The sequence below is a fragment of the Sander vitreus genome, chromosome 7 (assembly GCF_031162955.1).
Source record: "Sander vitreus isolate 19-12246 chromosome 7, sanVit1, whole genome shotgun sequence".
NCBI classification, from domain to species: domain Eukaryota; kingdom Metazoa; phylum Chordata; class Actinopteri; order Perciformes; family Percidae; genus Sander; species Sander vitreus.
The window spans coordinates 9,854,831-9,871,850 of NC_135861.1; the positions used below are offsets into that span (position 1 = coordinate 9,854,831).

General features: G+C 39.7%; 1 protein-coding gene across 5 annotated transcripts in view; it reads right to left on the reverse strand.

Annotated features, from left to right (window-relative positions):
* Positions 1–17,020, reverse strand: part of nphp4 (nephronophthisis 4) — a 178,263-nt gene that overhangs the window by 44,862 nt on the left and 116,381 nt on the right. For all 5 annotated transcript variants that reach the window (XM_078254511.1, XM_078254514.1, XM_078254512.1 and 2 more), the window contains exons 14-16: positions 11,698–11,855; positions 9,110–9,301; positions 5,578–5,759 (exon numbers count right to left, since the gene is read on the reverse strand). In XM_078254511.1, coding sequence (XP_078110637.1) covers positions 5,578–5,759; positions 9,110–9,301; positions 11,698–11,855 — 532 coding nt within the window. The remainder of the gene's footprint in view (positions 1–5,577; positions 5,760–9,109; positions 9,302–11,697; positions 11,856–17,020) is intronic.

Genomic DNA, 17,020 nt, shown 5'->3' on the forward strand with positions numbered 1-17,020 from the left:
CTGCATTTGGCAAATTCACGTTTGGGACCCCAACTTGAAAATGAATGAATTACAGTTTAACCCATTTACTATGGCAGTGCACAAACTCCACACACATTTCCATATATCACGTCCTGTGTAGAGAGAGATGATTTCCTGCCTTGGATATTTTGCAGCCCCAGGGTGTATTTTTACATTCAACTTGATCAAATGCAGCTGTAGAACTAACTTGATAGCTGGATTGAAAGACATTTTCTGAGACCTAATGCGTGAATGAAACATTACATAAAAGGGTTGTCCACCACCGCCTCAACAGGGTTGAGAAATTCAATGGGTTTTTAGGGAACTTCCACCCAGCAGGACAAAGAATCACAATGCTGAATAACTGCAACAGCTTTGAAGCTCAGACATATTTCATATTCTCGCTTACCCTCACACCATCAACCACCCAGGCGCACGCACACACACACACACACACACACACACACACACACACACACACACACACACACACACACACACACACACACACACACACACACACACACACACACACACACACACAGTCAGTGGATCATTGATCTTGTACAATAATTGCATCATTCATATCTTTATAGATCACTTAAACTGCAGCTAATACAGAGTAGGCTCAATGTTTTACATTAACATTCAAGCTGTAAAAATAGTATTTTTTTTTCTTTTACAATGGTGCTATAAATGAAGTAAAAGTGGTTGGTTTTAATGAATGGCAAAAACATACAGTGATTGTGGAGTGGTGTGTGTCACGGAGTTCTCCTTCTTTTGACAAAGAGCCTACAGCAATGCTAGCGGCTCTGTGAGCATGTACTTTGGCAAAGCTACACTTTCAGCCAATGCAAGCATCCCACCATGCTCACAGTGACAATGCTACCATGTTGATGTTCAGCAGGTATAATGTTTACAATGTTCAGCAGGTATAATGTTTACAATGTTCACCATCTTTGTTCAGCATCTCAGCATGCTAACTTCTGCAAATTCAGCACTAAACACAAAGAACAGCTGAGGCTGATGGGAATGCCATTAGTTTTTCAGGTATTTGGTCATACACCAAAGTACTGGAGAAAATTTAAACTGATGAGGGTGCTCGATGAAAAGTCAGAGGATCCAAAAGGTTAGCCCTATTACTGACCCTGGGGGGGAATTGAATGTATGTAACAAATTGCGGAGACATTTTAATAATGGCAACAAAAGAGGAAAAGTCAGAGGGTTTCCAAAGTCATTATTATTCATCCTCTGGGCACTATGAGTGTCCAATAGTCAAGGGGCGGACTGGCCATCTGGCATACCGGGTACTTTCCCGGTGGGCCGACGTGCTTTTTGGGCCGACCGCCGACACTTTTTACTTTTTTTTTTTTTTTGGTCCGGCCCATAAAAGTGGTAGGCCTAGATCAGCGGCCCATTGTTTTTTCAATTGACACTGGGCTGGCCCAAAACACTTATATGTTGAACATTGAGGTAGTAGTTAGTTAAAATGTACAGTTCATGGTATCTGTACCTACACATACACCCCCTACTTTCACAATGAAATGGACTAGTTCGTAACGGTGCACGGCGCGAAAGATAAACACACAGTGACAGGAGGACTGGGAAGTACCGACTGGTCTCCGTCCAGAGCATGGTCCAGAGTCTATGGGGTCCCTGTGTCAATTTTTTTTACTGTCTATGGGAAGTACACATAGAGAGAGACGAAGCAAGACAAGTCGGAAATGAAACAAAGTTAACCAAAGCGGCTTAAATGAAAGAAAAAAGCGAAAAGACAGCCAAGCAGCTAGCTGTGAAGTGGCGCTAGGTGAGGATAACGTTAACCAAGACAATGAAGAGGACATCATATCTTTAAACAGCACCCTCTTTGGGATTTCTGCCTGCATGCAGTTTCGGGTGTGCTCCCGTGGCTGATGATAGTGGTAGTGGTGGCAGTGGCAGTGGCATGCACAGTGAGGAGACTCAGGAGATGAGGGAGTGAGGGTGCAACCTGCGGTAAGCACAACTCCCCTTAAAACACTTTGCCCCTTGATAAAACTAAGCCATAAACAAGTGGTGGACAAACTGTTTAAACTTAAACTAAATAAAGTAGGCATGCTACACTGTATGATTGCATTAGTTCGGCTAAGTGTGCGGGTATCTGAGTCTTGACTGATGATGTTCTCATCGTTTTATTATTATAAGGCTATAGTAGCCTACCTTTCATTCAACGAAGTAGCCTACATCTTAATAATAAGCAAAACACCACCTTAGGTTCATCAAACCTTGTGCTTGTGCATTTGTGTCCTTAGCCTAGATAAGCGTTGCCCATAATGCAAACTTTAACGAGAATTGTAGCTTTTCTATCTGCATTGGCAGACAAAAACTCATGATAGACCTCTTCAAAAGCACAGGACCTCGTCAGTCGTGAAATAAAAAAAATATATATAGATATAGCTTGTTTTATGATTCATGAGGATTATACCGTTTTATTGTATTAATAAATGACACTTTTTTAAATATTTAATGTGTCAACTCTCACTGATTCTTGCTTACTCATTACATGGCGTTAGTAATTTTAAGGAGTAGGAGTTGGTATACATATTCAGGGTAGTGCAAGGACGGGTGGTATTTGTGATCTTATGTGGTGGGCCGGTCTGGGCCAAAATGCCAGGGCTGATTTTTGGTCCCAGTCCGCCCCTGCCAATAGTTGTTGAGTTATTTCAGTCGAAACCAAAGTGGTGGAGTGACTGACCCACTGACAGACATCCCTAGAGGCATGTCACAAGCATGGCTAAAAAATATTTTGCCATGTACAAAAATTGTCTTGTTACTAGACAATAGCCAAGGATTTGGCCTTGGAGTGAGTTACTCGTGGTGCTAACATTAATTAACTATAGCTGATATAATCAGCCTGTCTGTCATTGCCATCTATAAATGACAAGCCTGTTAATGTTAACTGAATGTTTTGGAAATTGCTCTTTAGTAACAAAAAAGAGCATTGAAAAATAAAACATTTGATAAAACATTTGTTAGCCACACACACATATATATATATATATATATATATATATATATATATATATATATATATATATATATATATATATGAGGACAACTAACCAGCATTCTGAAGCCAGCTCAAACTTCAAGGACTGTTTAAGCATTCAAGGCTAGAACATTTTTTAAACATGCGTGTATAATGACTAGTTGGACAGGGTTCTACAGTAATTTGACACAGATTGAGATAGGCAACACGACTGAATAAGGAGTCACTACAGTTGAAAAACTAACAAAAGGAAAGAACAAACTTTCTCAAGGCCACACTGAATACTAAGAGCTCATCTCAACAATCAGTCATGGAAGAAGTAGCAGATAGTGCAGCCTCAGGGTATGAAGACTCACAAACCACTGAAAAAATACAAAAATCAATCAACTCAATGCAAAATATTTTACAAAAGAGTATAATTTTGCCTGTTTTTGGGTCACACACCTTCACAATGACCTAGAGCAAAGCAACAGAAATGCTTAATACAGATTAATTATAAATCTATTGAAGTACAGTGATTGGAGTTGAGCCATTCATACACACAATTCCAAAATGTTAATGACCTATCACTGCTCTTGAAGGAGGAACGGTAACTTTACTTTTGTGAAGGTCTACATTGAAGCTACAACTATTGATTATTAATATAAAGGGAAATTCCACCAGTTACAAAATCTTAAGCTTTAAACATTTTTGCCTACACTGTAAAAGCGTAAAGCAGTGTACATTTTCTTGGCCACTTGGGGGTTCTGCCTTAAGGCCGTACCGCTAGGCGCTGCCTAGATGGCGACGGCCAGAGCCACCGAAAGACGCCCACTTTGAGTTTCATTTTGGCTCTTTAGGTGTATGGATGACAAAGACTATGTCCATATTTGATACAGTTTATGGTTTAAACACAAGTGTTGTGTTTTGTCCCTGCAATTTTGTCTGTTGTCTTTTCTGCTTTAGAAAGTAACTAAGTAAAAAGACATGAGAAGCTAAATAAAGTTTACTTCCAGTTTTTATTAATTTTCGTCTTCTTGATCTCTATCTTGCATTACTCTGGTTACATGACTTTTGTTTAAACATGGATAACAATAAACTAAATTACCATCTCTCCAATAGAATCAGATACAGAGAATCTCCAATTGTTTCTGTGTAATTGTTTGCTCAGCCTGTTTGGAATTTGATATATTTAATTGAAGAAACTTAATTTTGGAAGCAAAAAAAACAAAATTGTAGATCGTTTCCAAATGTTCACAAAATGTTTCTCATATCTGCTTGTAATGACATTACAAAAAAAGCAGATTTAATATCACAGCTGAATTTCCACTGAATCCACTCAGTTTCACTAATCTTTTTGATTTGCAATTTCATAAAAAACTATAATAAAATCTTTCCAGAAAGGGTAGCTCTTTTGTTATACATGAACAGTATTTAACTTTTGTTGTGGTTCAGCAGGTAAAGTTGCATAAGATTTTGATACCAATGGAAACAATTACCTGGTTCAACACTAACAGAATGCTGTGTGCGAACAAACTGTTAAATGATAACCGTAGTGCTTAATCCTTCAAATAAGAGAGGGAAGCTTCGGTAGTTCAGGGGTTATGAGTAAATAGGTGGAAAGGCCTTAGAATATATAGAAGGATAAGTCTGAATGTAGGAGGGATTTGTGGTGCACACTGGATGATATAGATCGAGAGAGACGCAGAGACAGACAGAGAAATATTGACTGAGTTAGACTAGAGTGTGTGTCTGGGGAAAAGGAAAGGACAATATAGGTAGGCGTAGGAAAGAGGAGGTGGGAGGGGGGTTCGGGATTGTTTGTGTGCTCAATATCACGCTCCGTCAAAAGCTGTAATATCTCTTCCATTTCATTAGTTGCTACATGAATAGACTTGACATCAATCAGCGCCTGCTCGGCTGATTGAAAGAGAAGTGCCTCGGCATCAGAGAACATCACGGAGCATCATGGAACGAGCTTGCAATTTGTAAGCACTGATTGTGCAGTGTTAATCCGGAGAGCAGGAAAATAAACCACATCACTGCTTATATGCAGAATCTGTAATAATGGCAGAGTTTTACAAGTGTTTTCCAAAGCATACACTGCATTTTTATGTAGATGAATGCATTTTCCCACATTCCTTCATGGTCATGAACGCACCAGACAGCATGAAGTTGTCGGTTCATGTTCTCAAACGTATTACCATGCATTGATAAAATAGCTTGACATGTTGTTCACTGTGATAGATTAGTTATCTCAAGCAAGTTCCAAGTCCATGCAGTTTCATACCATGCTAATATGAATGGAAGCCAATGGCTGTCGGCAGGGTAAGAAAACATTTATTATTATAAATGTAATAATTAAATAACTGCAGTTATTCAGCGTTGTGACTTAATTGCACAAATTTTCTTTAAGGTGCTCAAAGTGTATTCAAACTGTTGGGGGTATAGAGTACCAGGACAGTTTTATTCACCATACAGTAAATGTGTTATGGGATGAGATGGACAGGGTCTCCATTTCAGTGAGGAAATGAGCAGTATTATTTTTTCTTGCAGTGGTGGATCCTTACCAGAGTTGACAGTGCCGTCTTTGTTGATGGAGGCCAGGACACAGGGAACGCTAGCTTTCAGTTGAACCTTGTCACTGGTCAGTAGTTTGAGCTGCTGTGATGTGACTAGTGGAAAGCGATAGAACTGGAAGGTGAAGTAGATGTTGTCAGGCCAATCAGGACCAACACCTGCCGTTGGTATTCTGGCAAAAGACAAGAGGTTGATGATTATTCATAAAATAATAATCGCTCATTGTGCAATATTTAAAAGTAACACGGCAATGCTGCATGTAAATAAAAGTCCAAGTGATTGATTTATTACCTTGAATATTATCAATTTAACACTAACTGTGTTGTTTTTATTACAAAATCTATGTGGGGAGTAGAGTGGTGTACATATTTAAAAATGAATGGTTGAAAAGGTCATTAAAAATCCGGAAGAGTAAATCACATTTCAGCTAATGATTTACCTCAGAAAATTCCAGGAAAGAAAAAATCTAATATGCACACTGTCCTACCATAGTCAGTAATTCGGGCTTTACAACTACTTAAAAGTAAAAACCCAATAATAAAAATGAGGATGAGAACTTAGGTGGTAAATCACACCTTAAAAGAGGCTATAAATTGGACTGCTGATTAAGTAGGTACAAACTCAGAAATCATGTTTGTGTGGTATAACTCCTATGGAGAGAAAAAAGTATTTGTGGCTAAGAGAACCTCCTGGTGTTATGTATTCCTTTTCACACAAACACCACCCTCTGAGTGTGATTTTACACACACACACACACACACACACACACACACACACACACACACACACACACACACACACACACACACACACACACACTTTAAACTTCTGATGGCCTACAAAAAGTCCCGGTGAGCCTGCAAGCACTTGATTTAGCACCAGCATATTAAATAATGAGCGAGATTCAGGATGAGCTTTTTTCTGTTTCCGTCTGATGAACAGATTAGCAATGAGTCATCGGGTATTCAATAATGAGGAGAAAAGGCATTTGAAAACAAGCAGGGATTGCTGGGAGGCCCCCCACAACCATGGACAGGCCGTCAGAGCCGGAGATTTCAAAGTGGAATCTAACTAGTGTGTGACCTCCCAGTCAATCACTTGCTCGGATATTCCCCTGATAAAGATGCCGCCGTGTTCCATCTTCACAAAAGAGCCGGCATTAAAATTAATTCTGTAAACAGACAATATTGATAATTATGGCGCCCGGGTAAGAGCTAGAAATTACACTGACTATCCACAGGCACCCCGCTAGCCTAAGTGCTACTGCTGCCGCTGCCTTAATTCCCGCCTGCTTTTCCTGTTTGTCATAATTATGAGGTAACTCTCAACCGACTCTATGTATGTTCAAGTATGTGGTTTCGGGTTGTGTGAACTTCAGATTGCCTTCAGGTGACCTTGAAAAAAAAAAACCCTGAAGAATCAAATACCTTCACAACACAGACATTAAAGTAAAAAAAAAACATACTTTCTGATATTAAAATATCTGCTTTGTTTCACTGTCTCCAACTGGTAATATGATAGTGTTTCAACTTACCCAGGGGCTTTCAATATTTGCTGTTGTAATCTTACAATATAACTAGGTTTTTACTACCCGACTTCCTTCCAACTCGCCGGCAGAAAGGAAGTGATTTAATTGCCAGCCTGTATGGAGTAGACAGGACAGGGATGCTGTGCTGAGGGAAAGCTGGAGGTAGGAAACATGTCATTACTGACCTCTCTGCTCAATTCGATGGGGAAAAAATGTATGTTTTGTGTAAGATGTGTGCACAAACAACTACTGTATGGTAGGTTAAAGTGAAACCAGGAGGTCAGTCTGTAAACTGTGATGGAACTTTACATCAGACTGTTTAGGTAATCATTTCACTGTTTGTCTCCAATTTCTCCTCTAAATAAGTTTGGCAACCTCGGGGTTTGTTAACAACCTGTCTGATCGTCTTTCCTCCGTCTGACTTATTTTTAGCAATGTCCCCCAAACGATAATTAGAGTTCTCTTTTTCTGTCATGCATTGATTCATTTATATATTTTTGCTTTAGTCCTATGTGGCAGCAATTTAAGCAGCAAGCAAGTATTACACACACTTTAGTGCATCTTACGTACGGTAACATACATCACCATTAACTAAAAAAAGAAAACATTTCAATATTACAAATACAGTTGCTGAAAAAAGCAAGAGTAATTTGAGGATGTCACCTTGGGTTCTGAGAAATTGTGGCGGGCTTTTTTCACTAACATCTAACATTTCAAAGACTAAGAAAACTCGACACATTAATTGACAAAACTTTAAAAAAGAAAATAGTTCCAGCCCCAATAATATTTCAAATGTCTTTTTTGCACTTTAAAAACATAAATGGTTGCTGCTTAGTCTCTTTCCTGCCACTTTTTCTTCCTCAATCACATTCCTCCTCTTTGCTGCACTTAAGGATGGCTGGTAGTCAAATTCCACTGACATCATCACACAGCATCATGTCATTTAACAACGTCTGAAGCACACATTGACACACACCATACAGACAGAGAAACTAGTCACAGAGTAGTCGACACGTGTTGATCTAGGGATCCTGGCTACCCTTCCAACAAAAACTCCACCTATGTTACGAGATTACATGGAATCATGTGAAATATCAAATATAAACTGAAATCAGCCTTATGAGTTTGCTATCTTTCCCCGTCTCTAAAGTTTGGTAACCTGACGCTCCAGATGGTTTGTTAACACAGAACCATCTGAGTAGCCGTCATTGGAAACTGTTTGGGATAGGGCAGGCATTTTCAAAAAATACCTGGCAGGTGATTGGATGAACCATCTGTCTATCACGTCTGTCACTGTTGTTTTGAACAAACAGTCGCAGCCGTCACGCACCTAAACCACGGCTGTAGCTGCCAGTAGCTACTCACAGGACGCTGATTGGTGAGGTAAACTGGCAATTCAGACACAAACGCATTAGGTTGGAGCAAGATAAGATGGATTTTCCTGTTATACATGATCCTGCGATTCCACGTGATCTCGCGAGGATCCAGCTGCCGTGCAACGTAAAAAGCGTTGAGCACCCTGACGGGAAATGTGTTTATGTGTTTTCTTTAAATTGCGAACGTACATCTCCATGCTGTGTATGGGTATGTGCTTGGCATATGTGTAGAGGATGATTGGCATGACTTTATGCCTGTATGGTTTAGGTGCATTGAAGTTTTGGGTGTAGTTCAAAACAAAAAAAGGAGAAATCTCAAGGCAGGAGGGGCGTTGTCATGCATAAAGTATGTATCTATTCCTGTATACGGTTAAATGGACAGTGGCTCAGTGTAGAGTAAGATGCAACAACAACAATTCTGACATTTCTGGAAAACTAAATCATTATATTTACAGTAATATTGAAGGATTAATCACACGTAATCTATCATAGCATACAGGCCAAATCTATACTGATCTCTATGACAACAGCAAATACATAGTGCAGTACATAAGCTGCTGCTATCAGTCAATGGTGACACTGCAGGCTCAGGTGACCCAGCAGCACTGCAAGTCTCACCTGGTAAACGCCAGAAACTGGAACACCAACAGGTTGCCCTGTAGTGGGTCAGTGTCCTCACGCTGAGGGTCAAAGGGCACAGGCTCTGTGGGGTCCAGGACTTCTGCCACCTGCCCACTACAGTCCATGATGTCGGGGAAGCCAGCGGAGTAAAGGTGAGCCAGTGAGCTCCTGGAGCTGACTGAGCAGGAACTAGAGGAGAAAGGTTCAATTAGAGGACAGTTCCAGAATCATGAGTGCCCATCGATCATTCACCAAGCTGAAAAGACTTCAGCAAATGCCGTTCCTGACGCATTACGAGCAGCAGGAAGTAATATAGCCTGTGATGCCTCACTTGGGTGATTTGTGGGTGTAAATGAGGCAGACATTTTTTTCTGTGCCCTTTTATCATTTCAAACCCAGTTTATCTTGGATCAGTTTCATTGTGACTCAAGACGTTTACCTTTCTTTCTTGAAGCTAAATTTCAATATATGACTTAACAAAAATGCAGCGAAACAATGATCAGGCAGCATGAGGATGTCAGCAATATCCGTCAAACAGCGGCACCGCAAGAATGCTAACAGAGAAAGGAGAACAGGTTGAAAAGCACTCCCTCAGGATTTTCAAACATAATTGGCAGTTATCTCTAATCATAGTGGCCACCTGTTTTTCTGCAACTATGGTAACATTCATAACTTACACTTCCAACGCTGACACCAAACACTCTGGGTGATAAACACAGTGCACAGATGGCTGGCTAAAGTGCAACCACAGGAAAATGAATGATAATGTTATCATAACAGTAATGTGTCCAGTTGGTACAGGCAAGCCCACAGCTTCACCTTTATAAAAGAATGACGTCTTGATCAAACTAATTAGGGTAACAACAGTGATAAAGGCAGTCGATTGGGTTTCCCTCTGTAGCTGTGTCAATTTCATGCTTTCCAAGTTACATCTTAATTTAGTCCAAGTGGATTAATATTAAAGCCATCATTTTTATTTCAAAGGGGGTTCAGTCAGATATGCATGGCAACTTCAATTAAGTTTCTTTAAACTTCGTTGTTCTTCTCAAAGAAGTGGGTCATTCCACACTCAAAACAGTCGAAAAGATGTTTTGGCTCCGAGTGAAGAGGCATAGATTTTTCAGCTCATTGAACCGAACAGCATCAAGTCTGGATCCAAACTCTGGGATTGGGAAAACTGTTTCGATGCCAGCTGCTTATTTACAGACTCTCTGCAATGCCTTGTCTCTGAGTTACTGTGCCCATTATTTGCAGGGTGTACTTTCTCATTTGTTGTTCCGCCACAACAGACCTGGCTGCTTCACCGCTGCCATTAAGATATCCTCTCTAAACTGTATTACAGTATATATGTGTTGAAATGTACACTCCGTGAGCTCATTGCATTCTGTAACACAAAATCAAGTCAAAACCTCTTCATTACCGCTAGATTTAATAATGCATTTTCACACAAACAAACCCAAAGTGGGATGTAAGGGTAGACTAAACGATTTCTTTTAATTGGCTGTGAGATGAATTCTCCTGCTTACGGACAACACCGCTATACTACCCAGTGAACACATGCTGCCAATTAGTGAGCCGATCGATATCCCTCTGTAGATAGCAAGACAGTGAACGATTGTGGTAATGAAGGACTGTACTAGTGTTCACATAGATACCGGGCCAGATAAAACAGGAGCATGGTAAAATGATGTTTAAAGTGGCTTCATTCAATAATGTCTCCTATCAAACATGAGTATCACTCAGTCACTCTCCCGGGCTGCAATGGAGAGTTTAGCCACAGCAGAAACTGTAGTGAGGTGCTAATCACACAAAATAGGGGAAAAGGGAAACAATGTGGTGTAAACTTGAGCTGCATTAATCCTGGAAAGCCAGATGGCCATATCATACTAGACTAGTTCATATATCTGGAACCTAGAACCTCCTTTTTACACTAAAGTGCTGACCACCATTTCAATTCAACTAAATTCCAATCCAATGGATTTTCAAGGCTACACATCATAAGCATCTTTCATTACACTGGCCAGCTTACCGTTTCACAAATAACAGCTGGCCTCTTTATTGCAATTCCTATTACACAGCTGATGCCAACACCAACATACATGAAGTGGTATTTCGCTCACCTCTCATACAGGATCAGGATTAGCTTTGGGTTTCAGAGAGCACAATAATAATTAACGGGTAATGATTATGATGAGGCAAAGAGGACAGCATGAAAAAGGATGCCACAAAATAACATGTTTAAGGAAATAATGGTCAGCATGTTCTATAAAGGATATCCTTTTTTACTCTTGAAGTAAAAGCCATTTACAAATGATGTATTACAGCAGAATATGATAAAACAAAAGCTATGGCTTACTCCTTCGCCCTTTCTATTTGTTTTACTTGTCAACTCTTACCACGCATCTATAACAGAATGTTTAAATTACATGACAAGTTTTGGTTTCAGACACTTTAAGATACTTTGGGATTTTCAACCGGCTTTTTAACCTAATTGTATTTGTACATGACAGCTTCAACAAAACCCCTTTTGACTTTCTATAACAGATCATTGACCATGTCTGACGTAAACAATACAGGGGGCTCACCTAGGCACATTCATCCCCAGGGTGATGACAGGGGCATGGACAGGGGTGAAGGGCAGCTCCTGAAGCTGGTCTCCTTCGTCCTGAGCTGAGGCTGACACATCCCCTTTCCGCTGAAGGTCCATCTCCAGGTGGGCAATGTTGCTGACACCTGAGCAGGCCTGTACCAAAGTGGGATGATACAGATACAGGAAAATGATAAAGAAAATGAATTTGAACAATGTTTGTTGTACGGTCTATAGCTATCTATAAGAGGCCAGGAAAGCTCAAGAGTGTCTGCAGTTCAGGCTAATATTTCCGCCAATGAGACGCACACAGCAAACCAAAAAGTAAGGGGAAAGGCAAGTGCAACAACATGAAATGACTGCACTGTAGTACAGTTGCGGGCAGAAAGGATTGGAATCCAAAAAAAGGACTTCATTAATTGGCAGCTGGATGCATGGAAATTACATGGACAATAAAATTGTGTCATGGGGGCTTAGAACAAAGCAACACGGCAGTAAAAGAGAAAGCTAGTGGTGGAGTTGTCAGAATTGATTATGGAAATTGCCTAATATTCTGACTGAGCCAACCCTACGCTTACAGTAGCATAACACTTCTTCAATACAGAGTAGTACTCCTACGTCCGTTCTACATTTACTCAGTCCTTGTAAATGCCTGCATGGATTCTGAGTGCCCATCTGTAAATTAGCCCATTAAATAGCCCTGACCATCAACGTACTGTACAAACCTAAATCGACATGTTCTGCAGCCAAAGATGAAAAGGATGACGTGCACATCTCAGAAACTGTGCTCTGCTATTCTTATTTCGAAGTGACTTGTGTGGAAAACAAGGAGACGTCTGAGGCAGAAGGTGTGACTTTGTCTTATCAATCACTCCCTACAAGCTGCCGTGCCAATTAGAAATTCATTAATTACAGTATGATGGTTTTTAAATTTTGAGGTTTGCTCCTGGATGTAACTCTCTGCTTTCTGTTTCTTTTGTGTTGAACTGTTTTATTGATACCTTTTTATAACAATGGATTTGATTTGCTTTTGTGTCCCTTGTTTTCTGCAAAGACCTCTATAACATACCCGTTTGTTAAAAATGCTCTATAAATAAACTTGACATGAAGACAATACATCACCGAGAAAAAGTGGTAAGATGTGCCAATGCAACTCCTCAAGCTATCCAAGGGCAGAATATTGGGGATAGATTGTAAAGAGATGATTCAGATGTCAGATGTCCTTTTCCTATCTCCGCTATTTATTTTGCAAGGGCACTGTTGCTGCATCCGGGGCTTAGCACCATTCAGAACAGTTGTGATTTGTTTAACCCTTGTGTTGACTTAAGCGCTGAAAAAGTGTAGAAGAAAAATTTAAAACGTTGGAAAAAGCAAAAACAAACGTAAAACGAGTGTTTTTTTCAAGGTTGAAAGGAAGACAACACAAGGGTTAAAGAAATACAAAAAAGGCGAAGAAGAAGTTGTTTTTTTTTCCAAATCCCAGAATAGGTAAGTGGTGTAGCCAGACCATACTTCAGCACTGAAACAGCGCTTTGGAGAGGTCTGACAATGCAAGACTATAGAATACATTACTCAAACAGCATATTTGTTGGGAACTATTTCCAGCCATGGATTAACACACATTTCCTGCACTAGTTAGTATTTATGGCAGCAGGACTGTGTAGTGTAGCAGGGGAGGACTCGCACACAGAGAACAAAAAAAAAAAAGAGATTCAGACTGGGGTCTGCATTCCAAATATTTGATCCATTACAGGGTGGTACAGACAGTAAACAAATGTGGGAAAAAAATGTGAAAAAGTTCAAACATTTGAGTCCATGTTGGACTTTCCTCATTGTCAGCAGGACAGTGTATGTTGGATTGACTAAAAATAGTGTGGTTCATTGATGTGTTTTAATAGTTTTTGGACAACACCAGAGCGAAACAATGATCAGGCAGCATGAGGATTATGGCACAGAGGAATAAGATATATCAGGCTTTGGATACTTACAAAGACCCACAATGTAAAGTGTTAACTTACTTTTTCGTTGTGCAAAGAGGACGTATTTTCTGTGCAAGGTTTGTGTCCCTTTCTGCTATGAGAATGTACTCAACTGTGGTAACTTTTAATTGAATTAAAGTGTCATTGACAGTCAAATTTCCATTTTAATTTAAGGTAAAATCAAACAGGACTGAATTGGCAACACCATTGTGATGAGTTAAATGCAAACATATTGTTTATGTTTAGACTTTGAGCCAGCCTTACATTTAATCTGCAATTCAGTTACTGACATTCTTTTGTTTTGCTCGTTATCCATTTCTGCTTCTTTCTCCTAAAGAACTGTTAATGCCTGTGGATCAATTCAACATTTCTAAATGTTTTGTGATAAACATTAATCCCTTCTTCTTGTCATTGACAGGCATGCAGCTGGAGGGGTATTAACGCAGATAATTAGCTAAGGAGTGCCAATGGTGTTATTTTCCGGTCAAGTGTTTTTTTCTGCTCTTTGATACATGTGCATGGTTCAGATTGGGGACAGAGGACATGCATGGCTGTTTATTATTGGGCTTTTCATCAAACATGCTGGTAATAACCTCGACCAAAGTCATGCTGCAACATGCACATCCATGGTCCCCCTCTGATCAAACAGCCTGCAGTAAAATAACCTTAGTGGATGCAAAGGCATCGTCTAAAACCCTTAGCATGTTTAAAAGGCTCAAAGTAATGGCTTTATACAGTATATGAACATGCTGCCATCAAGACTACAATGTGGTTGACATATGAGCCACTGCTTTTTATAGGCAGGTGTGTTGAGGTTATGGACAAGGACAAATTGAGGTTTAAACAATAAATTCTGCAAGCTATTTGTATTACTCAATATATGCACAAAGAATGTATCGTACCTGAAAAGTGATGGCAGCCGGGGGACGAGGGATATAATGCTTTTATCCACGGCTTTTATGTTGACAGTGTTTAAACAAAGCATTGTACAGTATCAGCTGCAGAGTATGAGACAACTAACCACAATCAAGCAACTGTCAGCTGAATTTAAGAGAAATAAAATAAATAAATGTTTAAAACTGTATCAGGATGTGACCCTTAAAGCAAGTTTATGTAACTATTAAAAGACGAAATACCGCATTCATTTTTTTCTGATGAAAACTTGAATTCGTAAGCAATGAAACACACCCATCCTCCAACCAATACAATGTGCAGCCACAGTCTTAGCTGGTCTGGTATGACCAGTAGCTTTTGGTAGCTAATGGCAAACTTAAAGGGGATACTTCACCGATTTAGCATTAAGCTTTGTATCAGTAGAAACCCGGTAGTATTTTTGAATGACCGTGCTTCCCTCCCTCATGTCCCCCTGAGAGGGGAGATCTCTGTATTGTGGGTCTGGAAAAATTTATACCGATGACGCAAAAATAGTCATTTTACGTCATCGGTATACATTTTTCCAGAGGCAAAGGACTACAGCCAGTACTTCCGCATAGCCCATAAGGGTTTGGACGTCGGCTTTTTCCGGAGATTGCCGAGGTAAAAACCGAGTGTCAGCCATCTTGAATCATCGCTTAGCTTCTCAGCAGAAACAGATTTATTCATCCCGAAGGAAATTTTAGAACAACAATTATGTGCATTCAAACTACCGCACACGTGTACCACCGGGACACATTGGTACAGATCGGAGAATATGCTGGAAACTTTATTACTGACCGAATACTCGACGCAGCTTCGCCCGCCTGTTATGGAGACTAGCAGTGTTGCTCGAAGCCTCTGGCCGATAAAGGGACATCATCAGCGGGGAACGTTGAACGAGTACACGCAAATTTGTATACTCGATGATACAGCCCACCAAGCGCTAATGCTAGTAGCTATGTGTTAGCTGAACTTTACGGAGCATATCATGTGTGTGCACTAAATGTAGCCTGTTTCGTATGTCGTTTTCATATATTTTAATTGTGTAACCAATTGAGCCACGGTGAAACGTTGTTTCGTGTATATGGTTCAAATGACAATAAAACACACTAAAGTTGAGTTGACTGTCTCACTGTCTGTCTGTAACGGTAGGCGTGGCTTGGGAGTAGACGCTAAAGCAGCGAAGCAAGTGCATTCTGGGATTTGGTGTCTTTCATCCACATGAGCCAAAAACACATTTTTCACATTTCTACTACATAAGTGACCCAATTTAAAAGATATATTCATCTTTCCAACGGTGAAATATCCCTTTAAGATAAATATGACTTTGTAACTGATATTACTGAGTCAGACTCGTCTCTACTTGTGCTACTGTTAAACTGTGTTTTAGCCTTTACCATTATGCTATTTCCACTTGTGGCAACAGTGGCAGCTGTTCAGCAGATGTTATATAGGCTCACTTTAATATTAATAGTCTCCAGATTAATTCCCTGAGCGCTCAGTATACCTGTATAGTATCTAGATACCCCTAAAGGCTAATCAAAATTACAGTAATGTATTTCAGTTTTTTTTTTTAAATAACGATCAACAAATGTGAAGGGTAAGGACATTAGTTAATGTTGATTCAGTGTTTCAGATTTAAAACTTTTCTACCTCTGATAGCTGGAAGTCAACCTGTACTGCATGTGTTAAATTGATCTCTACATGAGGAAATACCAAAAATAATATGACAGTGTTTTGGAAGATATTGGATGTTATTTCCTTTGTACCTGTATCATATTTCATGTTATAATAAAAGAACACTGCTTGAAATGTAACCAAAAATGCTAAAATACAGGATGTACTAAACTTTTTACTACCAGTGTATTTATACATATATAGGAAACAGATACGTTGTTCCAACAGTTTTTCCACAGCACAACCCAGTCAGTCTTTCAAAACCAAATTGAAATGTGTCTTTTTTTAGCTATTTGTGAGTATGATTATATTGTTATCTCCAATAAGCCTGATCCACAGTTCCTGGATTATTCCTGCAATATGATTCATAGCTTAAGCTATATGGATTTCGAGCATAAAACATGGTAGAAAACCCATTAAAGCTACTGCTGTCTAGATAGAATATGAGCAAAGTCTTTCTTAGCTGTGCTGAGGCGTAAAAGCAGGTGGATGGGCCAGGACAGCTCTGAAAAAGCCTCACAATGGACTGTGATAATAAATGGGAAGGAAGAAAACTTAATACAGAAGAAATGAGACAATTACGTAATGTATACACAATGAATGTTCCACATGTAAGAGTTAATGCCCAACTAGGTGTCAATAATCAGGAATTAATGGACGACTGGGAGACAAGAACCGTCTAACTCGAAGTGGTTCGCCGGACCTCGTCGGCCATCAACCCTTACATAATACACAAATACCATATTGAAG